The sequence below is a fragment of the Mobula birostris genome, chromosome 4 (genome assembly GCF_030028105.1).
Source record: "Mobula birostris isolate sMobBir1 chromosome 4, sMobBir1.hap1, whole genome shotgun sequence".
Lineage (NCBI taxonomy): Eukaryota > Metazoa > Chordata > Chondrichthyes > Myliobatiformes > Myliobatidae > Mobula > Mobula birostris.
The window spans coordinates 95,518,338-95,543,999 of NC_092373.1; the positions used below are offsets into that span (position 1 = coordinate 95,518,338).

General features: G+C 42.5%; 2 protein-coding genes and 1 long non-coding RNA gene across 6 annotated transcripts in view; 2 read left to right on the forward strand and 1 right to left on the reverse strand.

Annotated features, from left to right (window-relative positions):
• The window catches only part of d2hgdh (D-2-hydroxyglutarate dehydrogenase), a 36,806-nt gene extending 33,172 nt beyond the window's left edge, over window positions 1–3,634 (forward strand). For 2 of the 3 annotated variants that reach the window (XM_072255815.1, XM_072255817.1), the window contains 2 exons: window positions 700–865; window positions 1,094–3,634. In XM_072255815.1, coding sequence (XP_072111916.1) covers window positions 700–865; window positions 1,094–1,356 — 429 coding nt within the window. In that variant the 3' untranslated portion in view covers window positions 1,357–3,634. The remainder of the gene's footprint in view (window positions 1–699; window positions 866–1,093) is intronic. The other variant, XM_072255816.1, reaches the window with a different exon arrangement.
• The window catches only part of LOC140196505 (uncharacterized), a 122,180-nt gene that overhangs the window by 10,835 nt on the left and 85,683 nt on the right, over window positions 1–25,662 (reverse strand). The window contains exon 3 of one of the 2 annotated variants that reach the window (XR_011885724.1): window positions 14,114–14,235. The exons of the other annotated variant lie outside the window; for it this stretch is intronic. This is a non-coding gene — a long non-coding RNA (uncharacterized lncRNA). The remainder of the gene's footprint in view (window positions 1–14,113; window positions 14,236–25,662) is intronic. 2 annotated transcript variants of the gene reach the window in all.
• Window positions 6,955–24,936, forward strand: fbxo45 (F-box protein 45). Its single transcript, XM_072255818.1, has 2 exons — window positions 6,955–7,549; window positions 22,347–24,936. The coding sequence occupies exons 1-2, from the start codon at window positions 6,974–6,976 to the stop codon at window positions 22,530–22,532; spliced, it is 762 nt and encodes a 253-aa protein (XP_072111919.1). The 5' UTR covers window positions 6,955–6,973; the 3' UTR covers window positions 22,533–24,936.

Genomic DNA, 25,662 nt, shown 5'->3' on the forward strand with positions numbered 1-25,662 from the left:
TTCTAACTGCTGCATCGTCCTCTGGTATGGTGGGGGGGGGGGGTGCTACTGCACAGGATTAAAGTAAGCTGCAAAGATTTGTAAACTTTGTCAGCTCCATCATAGCATCCAGGACATCTTCAAGGACTGATGCCTTAGAGAGGCAGCATCCATTGTTAAGGACCTCTGTCACCCAGGACGTGCCCCTTTTCATTCTACCATCAGGGAGGAGGTACAGGAGCCTGAAGGCACACACTTCAGGAACAGCTTTTCCCCCTCTGCCATCAGATTTATGAATGGACATTGAACCCGTGAACACTACCTCTACTTTTTTTTCTGTTTTTGCGTTACTTATTTAACTTTATATATCTACTGCAACTCACAGTTTTTATTATTGTGTATTGCAATGTACTGCTGCTACAAAACAACAAATTCCATGACATATACCAGTGATATTAAATCTGATTCTGATTAATAAGTATTGAAGTTCTCTCTGTTTGATCTGCAAATTGGTCGAGGAACTAAAAGTGCCATTGAGATACATGGGTCAATCAATGTGATGCTTTACGCAGAAACATGATATTCAGCTTATTGCATCTGTGCCATTGCGAAGCACATTGCAGCCATACTCTGTCAAGGGGCTAACAGCTCTGACCGAGAAGGACGGTACCACTAGACAGGAGATACAGAGCAATCTGAAGAGTTTGTTCCCCCATTTAGGCAATCTGGGCTCTGCGGGAACGGATCGCTGAGGCACTGGTTCGTGATGGCTACGTATATAAATATGACATCTCATTGCCACTGGAGAAAATCTACGCGATCGTCACTGATATGAAGAGGAGACTGGGGGAGAGGGCAAAGCGTGTCGTTGGCTACGGGCACCTAGGTGAGACTCATTGATGTGCTGGAAGGGGTCAAAGTTTCAGCACTTTAGTTACCAAAGATTGGTTTAAATTCTGTTTTTGCTCTGTTCCTCCAATGCAGATAAAACTCATCTTGGGGCATTGGCATTTCATCCCAACGTGTGCTTAAAGTGGTGGTGTAGGCATTTAAAGGCAAGGCGTAGTGTCACCAACATTTAAAACTGTCATTTCAATACTTTTTCTCTCCGTAGGTGATGGAAACTTGCATCTGAATATTGTATCTCAAGCACAAGATCAGCTGCTTCTAGATAACATTGAGCCCTACTTGTATGAATGGACAGCTCAGCATTATGGAAGCATCAGTGCTGAGCATGGCTTAGGCTTTAAGAAGAAAGACTTGATTTATTTCAGTAAGCCCAGGGTGGCAGTGCAGATTATGCAGCAAATGAAAACAATTCTGGATCCAAGGGGGATTTTAAATCCCTATAAAACCCTGCCGTCCTCCAGCCAGTGAAATCACGTCAATAGCAAAAATTTCACTAGGTATTTTACCTGCAAATTCTAATAACTTTGGTTATGCTTATGTTTGATATCTTGATCGTATGTTTATGGTTGTCAAGGTGAGAAATATCTGCTGGACCACATGTAACTCGGTTACACACACAGTAAAGCTCCCTTCACTCTCAAAGCTGTTGCAGTAAGCTCACAGCTCTGTTGGTTGTTACTCTATGTATAACCATCCTTGGAACAGTGCTTTGTTGATCTGTTCCTGCAGAACCCAGGGAAGAACAAACTCACTACCTTGGTTGTTCAACTAATAAGCTCTGCCATTCTAACATAATGTTTCCATTTAAAGCAAAAAAAGGAATCTGTGTCTATAGACACACAGATGCTGTTTGACTGGCTGAGTTCTTTCAACATTTCTATTTTTCTTTCAGTGCTTATTTTCTGTTTTTATGGGCTTTGTGTTGGTTATATTACGACGATGTCTTGCTGAGGGACTGCTTGTCAAAGTGGATTTAATTTAACACCAGGCTGCCTGAGGCTCCATTGACAATGCACTTTGGTAGGGCATATGCAGGTTCTGAAACTGGGTACTTGCTTTATATGAAAACAGCTGCTTGAAACACTCAGCAGGTCAGGCAGCATCTGTGGAAAGAGAACCAATTAACATTTCATGTCCAGATCCTTTACTAGCCTGCATAAAGATGGCACTGGGGTATTGATCCATGGTGACAATCGTTCCTCAACACAAGATGCTGCAGATGCTGGAAATTTTGACAAATGCACAGAAAATGTTGGAGCAACTTGGCAAATCAGGCATCGTGTATGGAGTGGAATCAACAGTCGATGTTTAGGACTGAGACTGTTCAACAGGATAATGAAAGTCTCAGCCCAAAATATAGACTGTTTATTCCCCTCTTTGAATGCTGCTTGACTTGCTGTATTGTGTTTGACAACCTGTCCTTGGCGTGAATACACTTGTCCTTTGGACTCACAGGTTTGACTGGTAAGTGGCGCAGGTAGAGACAGAGACAGCTCCCACACAGCTTCGGTGTAATTCTGACCTTGGGTGTTGTCTGTATCGAGTTTGGACATTTCCCTTGTGGGTTACTGTCGGTAGCTCCACGCCCCAAAGACATGGTGGTTGTTGGGTTAATTGGCGTCTGTAAATCATCTCTAGTGTAAGTCGATGGTGAATCAATCAGGCTGGAATTGAGAGGCATGTGAAAGGGGAACTGAGTGGGGAAATAGTAGACTGAGAGGCAACATAGACCCTGGCTGCCTTTTGTGTGTGAGAAATGTCAAAGTCTGGGCTCCTGCTCTGGCTGTACTTCCTGGAGCACTGCTGTTCTGCGCCTAAGCCCCTCCTTCAACTTGCAATGTTTTTCTTTCAGTGCTCCTCCTCATTGCCTCTTACTGATGAAGCTGCAGCTCAACAATTCAGGAACAACTTCTTCCCCTCTGCTGTCAGATTTTTAAAGTGTACATGAACCATTGAACTCTGCCTTGCTGTTTTTTCTGTACTATTTATTTATTTTGTAATTTGTTATGTCTTTGCACTGTGCTGCTGCCACAAAACAATTTACGTCCTATGTAAATGATACTAAACTTGATTCTATTGAATTCTGATGGAATTGGCTGAGGAGAAAACCAGTAGGGTTCTCAGATAAGGCTGGGAGGTAGAAAACTGCAGGGGCTTCAACCTTTCCAAACATATGATCTTTGGATTTGTGTAAGTGGGTAGATCAGCAAAATTGTTATGACTGGAATTTAAACAGCAGGAGAGTATACCAAATTATAAGGGGCTTATATAGACTAGTGGTAGGAAACATTTCCCCATAAGAGAGGCATCTAAAGCTGGAGGGCATAGGTTCGGCGAGGGGTAAAAGGGTTAGAAGAGAGGTGTGTGGAAGCAGAGACTCACAACATTCATGGATCAGGATGAGCTCTTGAATCATCAAGGTATAGAAGGCTGTGGACCAACTATTGGTAAATGAGATTATTATAACTGGGTACCCTATTTATTATTCCTATGTGCACTATTTGCTCCGTTTCATGCAGGCAAGAAATGTAACTGCACCCCAGTATTTACGACAAGAGACTAATCTAACCTAATACTTGATATCAGTATGCACGGTGTGTCAAAGGAACTGCTGTGCTGTATAACCTCAGGATAATTCAACACTATGCTGCTAGTAGTTCAGGTTGAGGAGTAAATTCAATATGTATATTCTCTTTATTTTCATAATAATTTGGTAACAAATTAAAATGATTGTGCGTGACTTTAATCATGTTCTATGTGTTTTACTGACTATGGGGAAAAGGATCTTATCAATAATTGTCTTATCAGTCTTAAAACATTCCATAACTTCTACCATTTGTTGAAGCACCTTGCTCTCTTCTGTCCTTCACACATTTTTATTTAAATCCTCACTTCCTATTGCCCATGGCCAAGGTGTCTTCCCTGTTCTTCCTAAGCTTTTTGCCATGAACTCTGACCTTTCGGAGTTCAATCTTTCAATTCCCCAATCACTCAATCTGATTTCAATAACAGTGCTGTCTTCACTTGATGTTATACATCTTACAGACTCCCAAGACTTGCCTTGCATCCATTCAGAGCTGTTCTACACCTGTAGTTCAATTCCTTAAAATGCTCCCTCTGATCGGTTTCTCATTTTCCTTCTCATCATCTCATTATTGTTTCTTTGCCAACAAAAACAATCTTCTTCTTAGGGTCCTTAGAACATGAGCCTCATTTCCTCAACTCCCTGACTTCCAGTCCCATAACAACTTGGGTTTTGTTTGTTTGCTTTTTATCCGTCTTTCCAAAATAACTGTTAGTGTTTCCCCTTTGCTATTGTCTCATTGCAGCCTCTCTCATAGCAAGGTGGTGCACCTCAGCAGGGCAAACGCAAGGAGATAGTACACTATTAAGGGCAAGGTCCTTAACAGTGATGCTGAGCAGAGAGATCTTGGGGTCCAAGTTCATCGCTCCTTGAAAGTGACTACACAGGTCGAGAAGGTGGTTAAGAGGCTTATGGAATACTTGCTTTCATTAGTCGAGGCATTGAGTCCAAAAGTTAGGAGGTTATGTTGCAACTTATTAAAAACCTGTTTAGGTCATATCTGGAGTATTGTGTACAGTTCTAGTTGCTCCAGTATGTTGAGGCTGTGAGGGTGCAGAGGAGGTTTACCTGGATGCTGCCTGGTTTTCTCTGGAGAGGCAGAGGCTGAGGGGAGATTTGATAGAGGTTTATGAGATTATGAGAGACATAGATAGAGTGGATGGAGAGTATGTATTTCCCAGGGTTGAAATATCTAATACCCAAGAGCATTCATTGAAGGTGAGAGGAGGTAGATTCAAAGGGGATGTGAGGGGGCAAGTTTTTTACTCAGAGTTGTGTCCACCTGGAATGCACTGCCTGCTATGGTGGTAGAGGCAAATTCATAAGAGCTTTTAAGAGGCATTTGGATGTTAGGAAGATGGAGGGATTAGTATTTAGGTGTCTTGATTTGCCTTTTAGTTGCCTGGCCACAACACTGTAGGTAGAATAGCCCATTCCTGCCCTGTACTGTTCCATGTTCTACATTTTTGAAGACGGGGCTGTGTAGGCTGCATCACAAACAAGAGAAAATCTGCAGATGCTGGAAATCTGAGCAATACACAAAATGCTGGAGGAGCTCAGCAGGCCAGGCAGCATCTATGGTTAAAAAAAAGCACAGTCCACATTTCAGGCCGAAACCCTTTGGCTGGACTGGAGGAAAAAAAGCTGAGGAGTGAATTTGAAAGGTGGAGGGAAGGGAGAGAGAAACCCCAGGCGATAGGTGAAACTTGGAGGGGGAGCGATGAAGTAAAGAGCTGGGAAGTTGATTGGTGAAAGAAAGAGAAGACCATGGAAGAAAAAAAAGGGAGGATGCAGGAGGCAATAGGCAGGCAAGGAGTTAACATGAGAGGGGGGAGGGTGCGGGAGGGCATTACTGGATGATTGAGAAATCAATATTCATGCCATCAAGTTGGAGGCTACCCACATGGAATATAAGGTATTGGTCCTCCAACCTAAGTGTGGCCTTATTACGACTGGAGGAGGCCATGGATGGACATAGCAGAATGGGAAGAGGAATTAAAATGAGTGGCCTCTGGGTGATCCCATTTCTGGCGAATGGAGCGTAGTTGCTCGGCAAAGCTGTCTCCCAATCTACGTCGGGTCTCACCGATATACAAGAGGCCACACCGGGAGCACCGGACATAGTATGTGACCCCAACAGACTCAGGTGTCGTCTTACTTGGAAGGACTGTTTAGGGCCCTGAATGGTAGTGAGGAAGGATGTGTAGGGCAGGTATAGCATTTGTTCCGCTTTCAAGGCTAAGTGCCAGGAAGGAAATGAGCGGGGAGGGATGAATGGGCAAGGATCGCGTAGGGAATGATCCCTGCGGAACGCGGTAAATTCGGGGGTGGGGGGGAGGGGAAAGCAAAAATGTGTTTGGTGGTGGGATCCAGTTGGAGGTGGCAGAAGTTCTGGAGAATTTAGTGTTGGACGCGGAAGCTGGTGGGGTGGTAGGTGAGGACAATTGGAATCCTATCCCTGGTAGGGTGGCGGGAGGAAGGGGTAGAAGCAGACGGAGCCTGCTGCGTCTCTCCGGCATCAGGCTGCATATCAGGTCTAACCAACCGCTACTGGTTTGAGTCCTGTTCTACTTAGCATGGGCATCGTTAGAACAGGGAGGCTGACGATGGAAAGTTCAGTCTCAGAGTAACCCGGAGGATTAAAGGAACTGGAGACTGGACTGAACACAGGTGCTTTGCAAATCAGTATCTGTTTTTTTCCAAAGTAGAGGGGACCACACGGGAAGCACTGAATATAATAACACTGAATGGTTAGCCCACAACTGAATTGCTTGGAAAGTGCCATCAGAAGGAAAGTAATTGGTGGAAGTTCGAGTGAGAACGGTCATTTCAGGATGATGAAAGATGAAAAAATGTTTCTGTGGTGGAATCCTGTTGAAGATGTACACTGTATACCTAGTATAATTCATTGTGGGAGCTATAGGAAGGAAAGTGAGGACAGATATAATTGAGGTGGAGAATGGAAATACCCTACAGCACAGCCTGGAGGGGATCGATGTAGCCGGCACCCTCAGCTTTGAAGAAGTTTGGATAGCACCTTTACTCGAGCGAACTGCAAATGAGAAACATTGATGAATAGTAGCAACACTGGAATCAGAAGAGCGAGAGTTCAACTAAACAGATAGGATGGAGCTGCTGAAATCTGGATGAACAAACAATCTGTCGGATTGCCCCGCTGATACTGCACTGGGGAGTACATCTGCATTTCGCCCAGGTTACATAACTGGCTGAAGTGCAGTCCCACTGACTGAAACGAAGTAGATGGCGGACCACGTTGCTGCAGAGGTCAGCACATCACCGCCCTAATAAACTGGCAAGTGAACGGACACTCGATCATCAAAGCAATGCAAACATTCAACCTCGAGCGCCCGGGAATCACCGAGTAACGTCATCGGCCGCGCCCACCAGGATCCTCGCGCTGCACTGGCTCCGCTGTGTGCGTGGACATGACGTGATCCGCCGGATTACGTGCGCTATGACGCCGCGCGGCGCCAGGTAAAGATGGCGGCAGGGAAGCTGCCGGCCCGGGTGCTGGAGCTGCTGTTGTCTTACGTAGACCTGCCCGACCTGCTGAGCTGCGGCCTGGTGTGCCGTCACTGGCACCAGTGCCTGCAGGCGGACGAGAACAGTGAGGTGTGGCGGAGCGTGTGCTGCCGCTTATTAAGTGAGGAGGCTCTGAGCTCCGACATCCTGTGTAACGTGAGCAGCTACAAGGCCAAGGCCCGGGCCCTGCGCCACGCCTGGAGTGCCGCCGACTGCTCCCGCAACGTCTACATCAAGCGCAACGGCTTCACGCTGCACCGCAACCCCATCGCGCAGAGCACGGACGGCGCCCGCGCCCATATCGGCTTCAGCGAAGGCCGCCATGTCTGGGAGATCTGGTGGGAGGGCCCGCTGGGCACCGTGGCTGTCATTGGCGTGGCTACTAAACGCGCCCCCCTCCAGTGCCAGGGCTACGTGGCCCTGCTGGGTGGCGATGACCAGAGCTGGGGCTGGAACCTGGTGGATAACAATCTCCTGCACGGCGGAGAGTCGGCCGGCAACTTCCCGCAATGCAATAACGCGCCCAAGTACCAGGTACCGGGGAGTTGGAGGGGAAAGAGGGGCTAGCGTGCAGAGAGGTGGGGGACGTGGGTATGGCGAATGGTGGTCAGTTCACGAGGACAAAACCGTTGAGACCTACTAAAAAGAATTTGAATGGCACCCAGAGTTCCGGGCTGGTATGCAGCTTGTAATGGGGCTAGTCATTCTTAATAAGCCTGCTTTTGGACCTGATAACGGCACAGGGAGCCTGATAGGAAACTATTTCTCTCTTTTGTTCTGTTCAATTAAATGTTAGAGAATGTATACGGTGTACAGCCTGAAATGTTTACTCTTCATAAACATCCACAAAACAGAGAAAAAGTAAATCCAAAGAATGAATGATAGAAAAGTGTTAGAACCCCAAAGCTCCGCTCCCCCTCCCATGCACAAGCAGCAGCAAAACATCAATCCTCCCCCTTGCTCCACGTTCCAGCCCCCCCCCCCCCCCACCATGTAAGCAATAGCAAAGCCTCCAGGTACCACGATCTAGGGTCCATCCAAAACTACTGACCATCTCAACACTTAGACATCTCAGACAGGCTCTCTCTTGCTAATGAGGCTGAGAGAGCGAGAGAGATATCGCTCGTGCCACAAAGAGAGCTGTTTTGATTTTACGGTCTGCAGTGTAACTTTTTCGATATCCCCTGAGTATCAGCAGACTCTTTCACCATCGGTGGAGATGGCTCGGGTGTAGGGGCTCCCTACAGCTGCGCCTGCTGTCTTGATGTGTCATTCTCCTGTGATGCTTCCATCGACGAGGAATTGGGTCATCCTCAGGTGCGTACCTGGAAGGTGTGCATCTTCCAAGTTGCTGCTGGAGAGTTTCAAGAACGAGATCGGCACCACCCATGAAGAGCACGCGTAGTTTGAGTGCATCTGTAAATCATGGACTCTGACAGGACGCCAGCCACCTTGAAAAGGAAAAAAGACACGAGAACAGAAGGTTTAAACTGTTTGTCGAGTGAATATGAAGAATGGAGAAGACGGATATCAGAGTTGTATTGTACATGCAGACGCTGTCAATAAATGAACCTTTGAAATTGCCCAGGTGTTGAATACACTCCTTGCTGTGCGTAGTGGTGGTAGAATTGGTTGAAACAGGGCTGCGAAGTGAGCACTTCTACCTTGGCCCCAAGACGCAAGTTTGTGCATTCCACCTCAGGAACCGTGAAGCCAAACAGCAGTTTAAAATGACCTGATGTGGAGCAACACTGACGCATTGCAAGCATCCTATCTACTTAGGAGTCACACTTGACAGATGCCTCACTTTCAAGAACCACATCAATAAGACAAAGGCAAAAGTGAGCGCATGAGAAAACATCCTGAATAAGCTCACTAGCACAAAATGGGGAGCAAGCTCGAAAAGATTGCGAACCAGTGCACTTGCTCTTTGCTATTCCACTGCTGAATACGCTTGCCCTGCATGGGAAAGATCTACTCATGCTAAGAAGATGGATGCCGTTCTGAATGCAAACTGCAGACTTATCACAGGCTGTTTAAGACCAACAAACACCAACAGCCTATATATCCAGGCGGGTATCGCTCCCCCAATATAAGAAGAATGGTAGCCAGCAAGAAAGAACAACTCCGTCACACATCAGATGAGAGGCACCCTCTACTGGGTGTAGGTCATACACCTACACCCAGCCGCCTAAAGTCAAGGAAGAGCTTCATGAACAGTGTTGTTCCATTACAATCAACCCCACCTGAAGCCCGCATCGCCTTGTGGAAAGACCAGCTCGCCAGTCTCAAACAACCTCCAACGATGGAAATTCCACCGGATGAAAGCTTTCCCCCAGGAGCTAATTGCAACTGGGCGACCTGGAAGTTCCTTAACAGACTTAGGACTGGTGTAAGTTGTTCAAAGGTGTCACTAAGCAAATGGGGATATACAACCAGCCCGACAACTTGTGAATGTAGAACTGAGCCACCAACTATGCAACATCTCCTGCAATGCCCATCGCTAGAGGAACCCTGTACTGTTGCAGATCTTGCTGAATTCAACAGCAAGGCGCAAAAATGTCCAGTTCTGGCTGGGCCATGTGTAGACTGTCCATGGACACGATAAGAAGCAGCAGCCTAGGTGTGTAAAAACCTCTGGCGCCATCTTTAGCTCCTCCCACTCTGTTAGTTGTGGCCCAAACTATAATTGATTTGATCTGGGTGAAACTATTTACCTGTTTTCATCAAAGAATGTGTCTGTCATCAAACTTCCACTTGAGAAATGTATGAGTGAGTTGTCACGCTGGACAAGTTACTGTGTCAAGCACAGAGAAGGCCAGTAGGTCCATCAAGCTTGTCCTACTATTTGCTCTTTGCTACTTTCCCCATAGCCTTGCAGTTTCTCCCTGTGCAAGCATGTCTGATCTCAAACTTTACAGTAGTTTGTCAATGTGGGTAGATTTCTGGAGGCTTATGCAATTTGTTACAAACTTGAACTATAGCTATTTTGATCTTAGTTTTGCTTTAAATCCCAAGTAGGATTGAGACTTCACTTGATCTATGTGCTAATTTTTCCTGTTAAATCTCTGCATGTCACAGTTATTAATGTGAAAAAAGAATAAATTGCATATGTGACTACTGTAGAATAAACCAAAATTATGTCTATCTCACCACAAATATGAAAAATTTGTTATCAGTGATGAGGTGGTGTGTGACCAGTCCTTGCAATGGCGATGTCAAGCACCTACAATGTGGATTTTTATTTCTATATCTATCCAAAAGCACAGTGTTTAAGTTGCATATCTGGTCACCTGTAATTCAGCTTCCCTCCTAGACTCTATTAATGGTATCCGTCTGTCACTTTTCTAAAGAACAGCTGCTTTAGTCATCCCAATATGCTTTTTATATAAAAAATCCATAGATATTTAAAAGCTGTTTCTTCATGTAATTTTCTCTATTCCTTTATGTAATGATGAAAACTGGTTTGATAGAGTTTGCATTACTAATACTAATAGTGGAGCTTTGTTCAGATCAAAACTTTCTTTTGGTTGGGTGCCATGTAATTTTGTTCATGAATTTAGCACTCCAGTAAAACCAGCCTCAAGGTCATTGTTGTTAGTGTTCACTTTCTTTAATAAAAAGATAATAAAGGAAAAATTGCTTTGGAGGGAAATGAATTTGTGTTTGAGGAGCTAACTTGTCTGCAAATGTCCCTCATTTGCTAACATACTTGACAACTAATTGATGACGCTGATTTGGTCAGAAGAAAGTCACCAGGCCCTACCTCTAAAGTACTGACACAATGGTGAAAGTGACGGCTTTCAGATTTGATGTGAAAATAACACTTTCAGGTTATTGCAGATTGCTAACTGTGAGTGTGTGAAGTGAAGGCTGTGACCAGTTTGTGAATGGGGGAGAGTTGAGTGATAGGAACAGCTTACAAAAGTGCAGGTTACTTTGCCTCTGGCTCTTATGCTCTGTGCGCTTACAGACCTCTTCCATCGAGTAATCATATTGTTGTATCCCCCCATTTCTTTCTTTCTGGTACCAGAACTGCTCCAAATAACACAGTTTTACCATTTTCAGAGCAGAGAACTCTGAATATTTGTTAGTGACTGTTATGTTCTGCTTTGTTTTGTCTCTGAGTGTGTACCACTTTTTCTTCCCACATAAATGCTGTCACATGCCACAGTAATTTTAACTATCCCCTTGGGCTTAAAGAGAAAGAAGAGCCTTGTTTAAGCTATTCAGTCTCCACTGAGTTCAAAGTACTTGGTTCTGGTATCTGTTCATGAATGTGCAGACAAACTAAGGTGAAGAATAAGCTGACGGATAGCCATTTCTGGATTATCCAAAAGGAGCCTGAGCTGCACAAGTAGAAGGCGGGTTCAAATTAAGACGTTGGTTGAAAATCAAAGGGAAATTTCAGTTGCCAGATATCTAAAATAGAGATAAAATGCGAGGAACACTCAGCAGATTAGGCCAGATCTAAACAAAGTTAAGGCCAAAGAACCTTTGGCTTTGATCTGAAATGTTAACTCAGACACTGGTTGTATTCTCTGCAATTTGTGTTTTGCGATGAAATGATCCTTTTTGCTGCAGGTTGTACCCTAACACCATAAACACTGGTTCTAGTCTCTTCTGTGATTTAATTCCCTCCCTTTTATGATGCTTTCATATGTGATAAGAATACACATAGATTAAGATGTAGCTGTCCTGTGCTGGCACCAGTGGGATCAGCAGTTGGTCTGCCACTTGTCTTCAGGAGAGAGAGAGATAAGGAAAACAATGGAGCAGCATTTGGAGATGTTAATGAAGGGGAAGGAGAGCTGTCAAGATTGGCTCCCCCTTTGAACCCTGAACTGTTTGAAGTGATGGACAGGCGATACCCCAGCAGGGGGATAAAAAGGGACAGGTTCGCTAAGGCAAGACACCCGAGGTAACGAGACCCTGGAAGCGCTGCGTCTCTCACAAGTTGGTGGGAAGTTTTGGAAGGCCGGTTGCGGGACCAGGCCATAGACGCACAGGGTGGAAAGGCACGATTGGCGGGAACCTGGTGTGTGTCCACCCTTGCCTGGGTGCCAGGTTCACCGCAGGGAAACGATCGTATCTGGAAACGGAGGGGTCACGGTCGGTGACCTCAGATGACATCACAAAGGACTCGCCCGAAAGCTGACTGCGAAGGTCTGTGTGGAAGCCGTTTTGAATATTCATTCGTTTTTGCTCGCTCTCTCCTTCCCCTCCCCCCCACTGTCCATCGCCATGGCAGTGATTACTGCGAACTGAACTGAACTAAATTGAACTGAACTTTGCGTCACTATGAAACTGGTCATTTACCCCTAGACAACGATAGAGCTTGATTGATCCTGTTATCTTCATTCTGTGTACATGTGTGTTTATCATTGCTGAACTGTTGCATTTATTATCCTTTTGATTAGAGTACTGTGTTGCTTGTTTCTTTAATAAAACTTTCTTAGTTCTAGTAATCCAGACTCCAACTGAGTGATCCATTTCTGCAGGTTTGGCAACCCAGTTACAGGGTACGTAACACATAGGATTGAATGATTTATCAAGGGCTAACTTTTCACAAGATATTTATTTGCAGAACTGCCTTTAACTTGCAGTTTAGATGCTAATTACTGCTTAATTGGTTTATTAATGTCACATGTAGTGAAATACAGTGGAAAGACTTTGTGTGACATCCAGTCAGATCTTTTCAAACACAACCTCATTGTGGAAGTACAAAGGGTAAAATGTTACAGTTGCAGGGCAGTTGGATAAATCAGGTGCAAAGACCCACTGTGAGGTACCTTTAGCGATCAGGAGTTCATCTTTACCACATGAGATCTATTCTAGACTCTTATAACAGAGAGAAGAAGTTGTACTTGAGTCTGGTTGGGCATGATTCCAAGCTTTTGTATCTTTAGTTTGGTGGAAGGAGAGAACACAATACAGATTGTTAACATGCTAGGAGATGTTAGATATAATTAGAAAAAGGAGCAGCTTGAATGACCTCTAAGTTTTAATATGACCTTTAACATTGTAAATAGTCCTGCATCCTTTTCTCCATTGTTCTTTTGAAGCAATCCACACAAAATGCTGGAGGAATTCAGCAGGCCAGGCAATGGAAAAGAGTAAACAGTCATGTTTTGGGCTGGGACCCTTCACTAGGTCTGGAAAGGAAGGGGGAAGGAGTTAGACTAAGAAAGTGTAGGAGGGGAGGAAGAAGTATAAGGTGGTAGGTGATAGATGAAACCAGAAGATGGGGGATAAAGTAGAGCTGTGAAGTTGATTGGTGAAAGAAATAGAGGGCTGGGAGGAGGAATCTGATAGGGGAGGTCGGAAGACCATGGCACCAGAGAGAGAGAGAGAGAGAGAGAGAGAGGAGAAGCTGTGAGAGAGGAGAGAAGCTGTGAGAGAGAAGTCTCCCTGTGACCGTGTGGGTTTTCTCCCACTGACAGAAGATGTACCGGTTGGTAAATTGTCCTGTAATTAGGCTAGGGATAAATTGGGGGTTGCTGGGCAGTGTCCGAAGGGTCTGTCCCAATCTGTGTCTCAATGAATAATAAATAATAAATAGTTCTGGAATTTCCAGCCAAGGAAGATGGTCTCTAGGATCCAACTTGTCTCAGCGTGCGAGAGAGAGAGCATTGACAAGTGCAGTTTGAAGGTTCATTTCTTATCAAAGAACGTGTCCATATACAATTGTGAGATTCACCTTCTCCAGGTAGCCACAAAACAAGGAAAGAACATGAAAGTCGTTCAGAGAGAAACATCAAACCCACCCTCTTGCACAAAACAGAACGGCATCCTGATCGTGAACCCCAAACCCCCTCGCTCAGAACAGGAGCATGGATCCCAAGACCCTCTCCCTTGCTGCACAAAATGCAACAAGAACATCAACCCCTCCCCCCAACAAAAAAACTAACAGCATGCAACAGGAACACAATCCCCAAAACCCCTTCCTTCGCACAACAAAACGGAAAAGGACTGGGTGAAAAACACAGAATATACAAACCACAAGTCTGAAAGTCCACAGTCCATAAACGCAGAAGCACAGTAACATCCTCCGACATCATCGAGAAAGAGAGACAGCACACAAACGCAGAGGCCTACCTGTCTGTGTCCTTTGGAATGTCTTTCTCACAGCAGTACTGATAACAGCCACATCTAATGGTTCACAGCAGTGAGGCATTTCCCACCCAGCTTTGTCATCAGTAATTGGTTGCATTCTGATCCTTGTAATATAAAATTGTCATGGGTTATGAACCTGAAACATAATTTATTCTATGTACCTTTTAACTATTCCTCTATCTGACCCAATATATTGCCCATCTTTAGCTCTATTTGTCACACGTACATGGAAACATGCAGTGAAATGTGTTATTTGCATCAAATCAGTGAGGATTGTACTGGGCAGTCTACAGGTATCGGCGCACTTCCAGCGTCCACGTAGCATGCCTGTAACTCACTAGCTCTAACCCTAAGCCTATGGACTGTGAGAGGAAACCCAAGCCCCCACGTGGTCATGGAGACAAACCCCCTAAGGCAGCAGTGGCAATCAAACCCCAATCTGGGGAAGCTGGCACTGTTAATTGATGCACTAACTGTAACATTACTGTGCTGCTGTATTGAGTGTAAAAGAAAAAAAAACCTCTATCAAGTGCCATTTGAAAATTGATTTTTTAAATTCTCTTGCCATTGCCATTTCTACCCTTACAAATTCGCCTTTCATAAAACTAGATTAACTGGAGGCTAATCTTTTTCTAGATGACTTGTACCTATGTCCTTAATGGATTCTTTCCAACAACTGTTTGTCACCCTCTCCCCCCCATCCAGCCCAAACAATTGCATTACATTGGCTATTTCCTAGCTTTCTGTTGTCCCAGAAATGAAGTAATATTGAAAGACTATATAACACATTAAATTTCTTTGTTGTGTATCTAGCTCTGTGTTGCAGGCTTTCAGGTATAATGGATTTATTGGCTTAATCCCCATTTCCCCAAATTGTTGCATCCAGTTTTAAAGCTGGTGCTTTACTTATTAAATTCCCCATTTTCATTAGACCCTTAACTTTATTACCATCTCTGTGTGCTGGAGTGAAAATGAATGTAAGAAATAGGCCATATAGCCTTTTCAGCGTAATTTGGTCTTTAGTAGCATAGCTGATCTTGTGTCTTTGGTTGGTTTTGCCTACCACCCTCCACTTTCTATGACTGATTTGATGTCAAACAAGCTATCAATTTCACTAGAGTGAGGGGCAAGAGGAACTTGGAGGGAAAAAACTAATTGTCATGATCCACATATGCACCAATGATATAGGGAGGATGAAGAGCAAGCACTTTATTGCCTTAGTGAGCAACAATACTGAAGAGCCTAGACGGTTAAATTAAACACCTCTAGGTAAACACAGCATGGGTTGGATATTAAAATTCCCTTTATAGGGTCCTATCAAGTAGTAATGGGATGCAGTTAAACTCTGTAATGGTTCACGAAGCATGATCCATGAAGTATGAATGTAATATTTCGTCTGTCATCCCTGACATCAGCTACTGAAGTATACCTGTTCATACTGCAGAATCTTTATACATGGAAGCATTGACTGCTCCATAGAAGGAATAAGATTGACTTTCTACAAAGCCTGAGCCTAATTCCAAGCTGAAGAGTTCACAATTGGCAAGTTGGCCAAATTCTAGATCAGTGGAATTTCCTTTTGATTTCTAAAACTTTATAATCATTACTGAAGCTCATTGTTTATTCAGCCTTCTCCATGACTAGATGTTCACTGTGAATTTAGTTAATGTGCTGCAGTTCCAGTTGATGTGATGATCTGACCTTTCTCAAAAGGTGCTTCACTAATGTTATGTAACTAGGGGTGTGGCCCAGTTGTTTTACATAGGGCAAAGGCAGATACCAACTTTTATCTGCATCACAAGGCAACTGATGCCACAGAGTCACTGGGACTTACAGTGCACAGACCTGGACCTAATTAAGGGGGAAGAAAATTTTCTAACAAAAGAGATAACAATAGATCCAAAACAAAGTTGCATAATATTGTCATTATATTGGGGATTAAGAACAGTTTATATTTCAGCAGAAGATGCTAAAAAGATTGCTTGAGATCAAAAATAAAATTAGAGTAAATTTCCAGTGGATATAAAGTCAACTGTACAAGTTTATACAAATGTGTAAAGAAAGATTAGTGAAGCCAAGTGTAGTCAGAAAAGGGAGAAAATAGGTTAATCCAATATCATTTGCAGAGAAAATACTGGAGGCTATTGTAAAAGAAATGATAGGAGTTGGGAATACATCACTGGGATTAGGTAATGTCAATGTGAATTTCTGGAAGGGAAATAATTCTGATAAACCAGAATTTTTGAGGGTGTTGCCAGTTAAATAATTAAGGGGTAGCCTGTGGGTGTGATGTACTTGGACTTTCATCAAATATCTAATATCTCCTCTCAATAAATTCTGTAAATTGCAGCACTTGATACTGGTGGTATGGAATGAGAGTTGGTTAGAAAGCTGGAAAAAGTCGGTCTCTTTCATGGTGATGGGTGGTAATTAATGGGGCATTGCAGGGACCAGTATGTATATCCTGTACTGAATAATTTGAAGTTTGCTAACAACAGTAAACTGGGTGGGTTATGAATTGTGAGAAGAATGCAAAAAGGCATCAAGTTGACTTTAGATACTTGACAGATGTAGTGCAATGTGGTAAATGTGAGGTTGCCAGTTTCGATAGAAATAACAAGATGGTGTGTCATTGAATGTTGTTAAATTTGGAAATGCTGATGAGATTTGTACGCCAGTTACAGAATGCAAATATACAGTGCAGCAAACAATATGGTAAATGGTATGTGGGCAGTTTAGTCTCCTCACTCAAGAAAGGATATACTTACCAAACAGGAAGTACAGAGAGAATTCATTGGGTAATAGTGTATATAACAGATTTATATTTCCTAGAGTTTAAAAGAGAAGGGATCTAATTGAAACTTGCCAAATTCTGGCAGGGGCTAGGGTACTGGGGAGTGCTTCCCTGAGCCTTGGTTTGTCCATATAGACTGTGGTAAGAATTGCTTCACTGTGGTTGGTGACCCTGTGGAATGTGTAATGGTAGAGAGTTGTACTCTCAAAGTTGTTGAAGGTTTTCAACATGCTGGTTACATTTCTAGTTGCAAATGACAGGAAGGGGAGATCACAGGGATATGAGGATTAGCCATGATTGTATTGAGTAACAGGGCTGGCTCACAGGAGAAAAGACCTGCTTCTTTCTCCATTTCAACAGCATGAGACCTAGGAATAGAATTAGGCCGTTCAACCCATCGTGGCCGCTCAGTTTTTATCCTGCTGAACCCCAATCAGATTCAGGTGGATTGTCACCGGCATATGCCATGAAATGTGTTGTATTTGCAGCAGGAGTACAATGCAGCATATAATAATAAAAACTGAATTACAGTAAGTATCCATATATAGTGTTCGTTCATTGTCGACGTCGATGAAGACCTCGACACCATTATGATGGTGTCGAGACTAGCGCGTGATTTGGATTTAAGTGAGGGAGAGTTGCGCAGCGTCAGCCTCACTCTCTCTTCCCAGTTCCCATCTGGGTCCAGTGACAAGACAGAGTCTAGAGTCTAGATGGCTGGAGATGGGACTAGGCGCAGTGGATGACCAGGACGTCTTCTGTGTCTTGTCCTGCTCTACACGTTCCACGACGCTTGCGGAGACAGCCTTCTTGACCGTCGGACCTTCCATTGGTCTGGTCCATTCAATCCGCCGGAGTCTGTCTTCACATGCTGGGATAGACAACTCCCTATCACACCGAGGGTTTGAGACCTGTCGGCTACCCTCACCTGGTTTAGCCGGCTTGTCAAAACTGTTGCCCAGGGTGTGGCCGCTGTCGCATGCAAACAGCTACGGGGAGCCACAGGTGAGTTCCAGGTGGGACCAAAGGTGGACTAACCACCTTGAAAAGGATGCGGCATGTTCCCCCACCAGAGGCGCTACCCCTCCCTGACACCCCATACACACCAATATCCATATATACTACATAGTTAAATAAGTGCAGAAATAAAAGATAGTGAGGTAGTGTTCATGGGTGCAATGTCCTGGATCACTGGCTTTTCTGTGGTGGTAACAATGAGAACAGGGCATGACCTGGGAGATGGGGGTCCTTAATAATTGATGCCACCACCTTTCTCCTGTTTTTCCCCTGAACCTTTGACACCCTGACTAATCAAGAACCTATCAACTTCTGTTTTAAACATACCCAAAGAATTTGCCTCCACAACTGTCTGAGGCAATGAATTCCAGTAAGTAAAATAATGACCAGGGATGTACAGAGCTCCTTAAAAACAAACTTTAACTAAGAAGAGTTTCTTCGCATTTCAGACTTAAATAGTGACTGCTTCATCCTGAGATTATGCCCCTACTCCTGCACTCTGCAGCTCCAGGTCACAAACATCGCGGGATGTAGGTCAATCTTTTTCAGTTCCTCTCATTGTAGGAATTAGTGAACAATTAAAACAAAAGGGAAATGCAGGTGCTAGAAATCTGGAATAAAAAGTGAAATTCCTGGAAACAGCACATTGGGCAGCATCTTTGGAGAGAGAAATAGTTATTGATTCAAACTGAAACAATAACTGAACTCTTTCTCTCTCTACAGATGCTGCCTGACCTGTGTTTCTAGCATTTTTTAAAATTAGTGAATCTACTTGGGACTGAGTACAAGGTAAGTATACCATCTCTCCAAAGCCCTGTACAATCTCAGCAAGCAGTGAAGTCCAGCATATTATTTGTATCTCTAATTCCTTGCTAACTCTGTTTGTATACTTTCTAACTAATTAACCAGTGCAGTAAAATCGTCGAATGGATGTATCTACTTGTTTGTCAACTTTCAGAGAAGCTTGCCTTGTAATTTTTCCCTTATTTTGCTCCATCTGCTGCAAGTACAGACAATCCCAAACTATCCATCTCGTTAATTTACCACCAAATTTTATATTTTGGCAAAAGTGGGCATAGATATGCACTTAAGTGCTTTAGTCACTTATTCCCTGATGTTACTTTTTACTGCCTTAGTCTCTTCATTTATACAATTGAAGTTCTGTTAAAATTTTAATATCTTAGAAGGTCCTGTGGTCTTAAATGTGGAAAAAAATTGTGGTTAAACCAGAAACTTGCGCTTCTAGCCATCATCTGGGGAGGAGTGGATGAGGATAGGGTGTTTGTGTCTACATAAGCAGAGGTGGATTTGATGAAACTTATTTAGGATGTTAACTGCTTTGATTTGACTTCGTAAATGAAGAATTTTAATTGTATTACTAGTATACTGTTTAAAACTTTTAGTTTTTCTTTGCCTGAGGTATGGGAGGGCCAAGTTTATTAATACAGTTTAATTATAAATATCCAGTGGTGAGGCAGTTTTTTTCTTTTCAATATTTTTATTAATTACTTGCATAGACTAATACAAAATACATTATGATTTATGGAAACAGAAACAAGGTTGAGATGCCCCATAACTATGTATAGTAAATCAACCATAATATTGAAAAGGTATATTTTATTCTAATGTAAAGCAAAATCAAAACCCCATGACAAAAAAAGAAAAAAAAACAGCTGTTTGGTTAAAAGAAAAGAAAAAAAATGTCTTGGACATGTAGTCGTAAATTCAGACATATATTAGCCATCATCATTGCTGAACAAGGCGAAAATTGTGAAAGTAGTTCCAAAAAGGTCCCCACAATGTGAAAAAACCTTGTCCAGGTATAGAAATAGAACACCTAATCTTCTTTAGATTTAAACATGACATAACATCAATCAGCCAATGGGCACCGGTAGGCAGAGTGGCACATTTCCATTTAAGCAACAAAACTCTTCTGGCTAAAAGAGAAATAAAAACCAAAATATGCAAATCATTCGGCTCAAGAGTAAAATCATTTCCTCCAACAATGGCAAACAAGGCAGTCAGAGGGTTAAAGTTTACTTTAAAAAGCTCTGAGAAAGTTTTTTTAAGTTACTAATTTTTTATTACAACACCAACAAATTACATTCAATACAACCAATTGCCAATTACATTTTGACTGTTTAACCTAGCCACCCCCCAACCTTCGTCACCATTCCCCCTTCCTCTCCCTTCCACCAACCAACTGAATAGTAGTGAATACACAGACAAAACATTCCTATTTTAACAAAAGATCTTTTAAGTTAGATATCAAATTTGTCCACATTAAGATTGTTTGGTCGTGCATCATTTACTCTTGCTGATGAAAGTTCCAGGTAAGAAATGTCCAAAAAGCTCCAAAGCCAGTGAACCAGTCCCATTTGATGTCTTATTCTCGGTGTTTGATATGCTCTATGACAAGATTTCAAGTGTATATACCGATGATTTGGGTTTTTCGAAGCACCGGCAGCATTATCCCAAATCGCATCCCAGTCTAAGTCTTGTCCCAATTCAGATATGTCCTTATCTCAGGCTTTCATCCCTGATGTGGGCATATATTTCTGGGAGTTTAATTTATCATAGATATATGACACTGGACGGTAATTGGCACACTCCAAGGGGTTTAGATCTCTATGGAAAGCGCTATTTCCAAAAGCATAATTTAATGTTTCTAACCATACTGGTCCAAGAATATCTCAAAGTGCTAGGTAAAGTTCCACAGGTATGCCATCTATACCTGGCGTACGGCCCTTATTTGTAGCTTTGACTGCTTTAAGTAGCTCATCCAGTGTAATAGAGTCTAGAGTTTTGGTGTCCTCTAACGACAACGTAGGGAGGTCTAGTCCTCTTTTTAAAAAAAAAAATAATTTGTGAAGTCATTCTCAGAAGGAACTGAGCCACTTGTATACAGTTCTTTAAAGTAATTCTTGAATGTCTCGTTTATTTCCTCTGTTGAAGATACTACTCCACTTTTAGCACATCTAATCGCTGGTGTAGACCTTTTAGCTTCCTGTTGTTTGAGTGTTAGTGCTAAAAGATAAAAAGCTCCGAGGAAGTTTGAAATACTTCTTTCCAAAATTTATCAAGCCGCGGGCAGGACCAAAACAGGGGCCTCTTCGACATTGCACCTATTACAGTATGGAGAAAAATCTGAAGTTTTTTATTGAAGTTTTACTGCTGTTTGGTTTCATCACTTCCAACAGAGATCCTGCTTAGTTATATTGAAGGGAGAGAAGTCAAACCAAGAGATTTGTAAGATGAGAGAAGGAAAAACAAGATACTTTTGTTTAATTTGACACTTCTATATTTTACTACAAACTTCTCAGCTTGAATACCTGATCTTTTAAAGGAAATACTTGACATTTCAAAATCCAAGTAAACCTATTGCAATATGATACCACCGTTTTTCTGAACTGGAGGTGGATTAAACTCACCAGATTTTTATTAATTCACTGACCCTGCTGAGTTTGAGGTACAGCACCAGGGGTTGGTTTTAACATTAGAGTCTTATGGAAGTACTAGATTAGCTGCAGAATGGATTTACTTGGATTATGTCAGAACTAAGAAGCTATAACTGGCAGTAAGGTCTGAAGGAGCTAGACTCCGAATAGATGAGTGGAAGTTTTCTGCAAGGAGTGATGAGATGTAGAGGGGCCAGGTCTATGTGGGCATAAACAAAAAGAGCTACCAAATAAATCTACCAGGAAATGTTGAAGGAATCCCTTTGCTAGAGAGTGGACCTCACCACCAAAGAAAGTAGCGCAGCAAGTTAGATTAGCACGTGAAGGAGCCTAGTCTCGCTGCTTCACCAGCCTGTTTGTGTTCTGTCCTATCATTACTCTGATGAAGTATGTAAAAGGGTTAACACTTCGTTAAACAATAGCAGCCTGTTTTTCTGAAAGAAACCGCTGATGATCAACAGATGTGCTAAGCCATGCTGAACCATATTTCTTCTTGAAGGTAGCTAGCTAGGGTTTCAGGATGCTTATCTCCTTGTGCACTCATGTGTAGAGATAGGACCATTCTAGCCTGTTTCTGTATGTTCTGACCATTATGCCTATTTTGTAATTTGTCTTTCGGGGCTGTCATGTAGTGGATAACTTTGACTCCAGCCGATCTTGTGTGGGAGGTACCTGAAGAAGTATATCTGTGTTGTAGGGGGAATTGTTAGTTTGGTGGATCGGGCAGGAACAGTCACAGAAACAGACTGTTCCTGTTTGAACGACTAACTGAGTAAGCCCCCGGGTGCTTCGAATAAAAAGTTTGTACTTGTACGGTCTCTGAGTAACTTTATCCGGATTCGACTTCCACAACTCATTATGGACTCTCAATTAGAAATGAATTTTCAATATATTTTGGTAAGTTCTGTGCTATTAAAACTCTTTACTGTCTTTTTTTCCTTCACAGATTGGTGAAAGAATACGTGTTATTCTTGACATGGAAGACAAGACTTTAGCATTTGAACGAGGCTATGAGTTCCTTGGTGTAGCTTTCCGAGGCTTACCGAAAGCATGTCTTTATCCAGCGGTTTCTGCAGTTTATGGAAATACTGAAGTGACTATGGTATATCTGGGCAAACCACTCGATGGTTGATTGGTACATACAGGAGTTTATATCTTGGAAACCAAAGGGAGCTGCATAATTAGCCATGGACAGCCTTTCCAGTTCCAGGCAGTCAAAGGAGCAATATGCAGTAGTCCAAGGGAAAGAAGAAAGAACTGCTAGTCAGAAGAAGCCATGAGGCCGAATAATCATTGTATATATATGTCTTAATAATCTGTATAGTGATGTCACTTGTCCGTGTTTTACTGTAATATGCTGTGTACACTTTACTGTCAGAATGGGTAAGGAGTTTGGGAGTGTTTGGCCATAATTCAATCATTTTAATAGTTGAATTTTAAACCCAAAATCTGCAGTGTTAAATTACCCATGATCAGATGATGCAAAGCTCAGGTTTCAAAGGTATTTATTATTACAGCATGACCGGGGATCAGACTGAAACGGAATGGGGTTGGGCATGAGTGTGTGAATAGATTGTAGGGTGATTAAGGGTGGCAGTACCTAGATCACTGTATTAAGCTACACAGGAGCAATAGGTGAGATTCAAAAATCAATGTTTACATAAAGAAAATAAGAGATTCTTCAACTGATCACACTCCTGGTCCACTGGCCCAACAGCACTTTTAGTTGACTAGGTTGTAAACTGTTACATAATAGGAACTCGTTTTTCATCTCTGGCCTAAATACAGTGCATTAATTCATTTTCTGTTTGCTGCCATTTCAAATTAACTGTATAAAATAGGCTTCAAAGTACACATTCCTTCTGGTCTGGAACAATCCTATTTTAAACTTGAGATATATTCCTCAAGGGCGCTGTACACATTTGGTGATCTATGTAACGATTCACTTTTGAAAGAAAGATTATCTCTCAAGCCTAGTGGTGCTTGCCATTTCAAATGTATACTGCACATTCAATGCCCAGAACTTAAAGCAAGTCACTTACATTGTAAGCACAAGTTACATGATTAATGAGTTCATGTTTGAGCTTCTCACAACTTGAGCTCTAATTAGTGAACAGGGCTGGAATTTAAACACACACTCAAGTTTTGTTTTCAATCACCTTGCCATTTGCTTGTCCATTCTGGGGAGTGGTACTAAGCACCTTTTAACATTGGTGAACCTTCTCTGGAAAAGCTCTTCAGAAATTCCCCAGATACAGTAAATAAAAGCTATCCTGGTGAGGTCCAAAATAAGTCAACATCTGACATGTTTCCCATTTAATATCTGAAGTTCAAGGGCACTCCTGGAACAGGGTGTATATATGTATATGTGTGTATGGGGAGGGGGGGGAGTGGTTGAGGAAGGGAGTGTCACATATTCACCATCTGTGCCAGTGGAGTTCACTTAGTCAACTGCTCAAATCTTTGTTCATAGATCCGCTAAGAGATGAGAACAAACATGATTACCTTGGCCTACACCTTTGATTAGATGAGCAGGCCTGTATTTTAAATGAAATTTCTGAACTGTAGTGGGTGGGTATTTATTAAAAAGAAACACTTGTTTAATATGAAGCCATGGGCTTACTACACATGTCTGTCTGGTACAAGGCAAGCCATGATAATGTATTGCTGCTGTAACATTTTTCATTTTACTTCAGTTATTTTGTTGATTTTATCTGTATGAGTGATATGCATAAAGTTTAATGTGGAGTTGAACTTCTCTTTGCAACCTTTTAGTTGTATCTAAATTATCAAATTAGTTTCTATGAAAAATTTTAAATGACCTGAATTGTGGTTATGAATGGAAACTGACTTTTACCGTAAGAATGGATAGAGGGAAAAATACAAAGCATGTGAGCTACAATTAATGCGGAGCATGTGCCTGGGGAGCATGTGACTGCGGAGCATAGCTGATACTGCTTTCGGATGGCTGCTGCGCTGAACCTTCCCCTGTGGGTTTGAAGGATAATATGGAGAGTCTGCAGCTGGAACTCAACTAAGTGTTTACCTTTGTCCAAATATTTGTATGTCAGTCATACGTCTGTATCTGGAATCTTTGTTCCTGCCACCACTACTTGCATCTTGAAACTGTTAGCACTTTGATTTACCGAGTTAAGTGAATTACATTAAGGGACATTTGGGTAAATACAAACAGAAAGTCTATTTTGCAATTGTGTTACTATCAAATGGTAAAATGTTTTTTTTGTTGCTTTGGCTAATTCAGAGCAGATGCCTTGCTTCTGTATTAACCAAATGATGCCCTTATAATTCAAGGAATCTTTTGTTGTCTTCAGTTAAGTGTCCCCACTGCATTGGGGAATGAATGGTGACTACAAAATGCTGGCACTTAGTGTCATTACAGGTTTGCCGTGAGGGGGTGCTTTTAAGCAGCCAATGAAGAGTTGGTGTTTTTTTTGGGCTGCATTTTACCTGAATGCATTTGTACTTAGTTTTATCTGTAAATAAATCTGGACAAGTAGTTTTCAATATGATGATTGTCTTAAAGCGAGTAACTGTTTGTCTGAAGTAATGAGATTACATGCAATAATCCTGCAATCACACCAATGTAGTAAATTGATAGCTCCCCATGAACAAACTGACTTCCTGATGAATTGTATTCTTCTTCAATTCTACAGTTATTAATGCAAACTGAATGAGACAAGGCCAGAGAGTGAAGTATAGGGATGTATGAATTTATGAGGGATGCACGTCAGATGAATGGTCAAGGTCTTTCTCCAAGGGAAATGAAATCAAGAACTGCAAGGTGAGAGGGAACGATTTTTAAAAGGGATGTAAGGGGCAACTTAACACAGAGGGTGGTGGGTATATGAAACAAGCTGCCAGAGGAAGTGGTTGAGGCAGATGCAATAAAAACATTTCAAAGGCATTTGGACAAGTACTTGGATAGGAAATGCTTAGAGGAATATGGGACAAACACAGCTTAGACATGCATCCTGGTCAGCATTGACAATTTGAGCCAAAGGGCCTGTTTCCATGCTGTTCGACTCTACGCTGCTTGATAAATTCAGATGGAGGAGATGGAGAGAGCTGTACAATGCTCCCCCTGGAAAATCCAGAAGGTTCAATACAAGAGATTATTGACAAATACTGCGTAGAATTCGAGGAACCTCAAGGTTTTATGTCCTTGTATTTATCATCTACAGTATATTGGTGATATGAGGAAGAAGAGCTGTTGTCCACAGAGGCACAGATGAGAGCAGATA

Coding starts and splice junctions, on each gene's coding strand:
- fbxo45 (XM_072255818.1), top strand. CDS start 6,974: ATGGCGGCAGGGAAGCTGCCGGCCCGGGTGCTGGAGCTGCTGTTGTCT. Junction 7,550..22,346: donor ATAACGCGCCCAAGTACCAG/GTACCGGGGAGT, acceptor TTTCCTTCACAG/ATTGGTGAAAGAATACGTGT.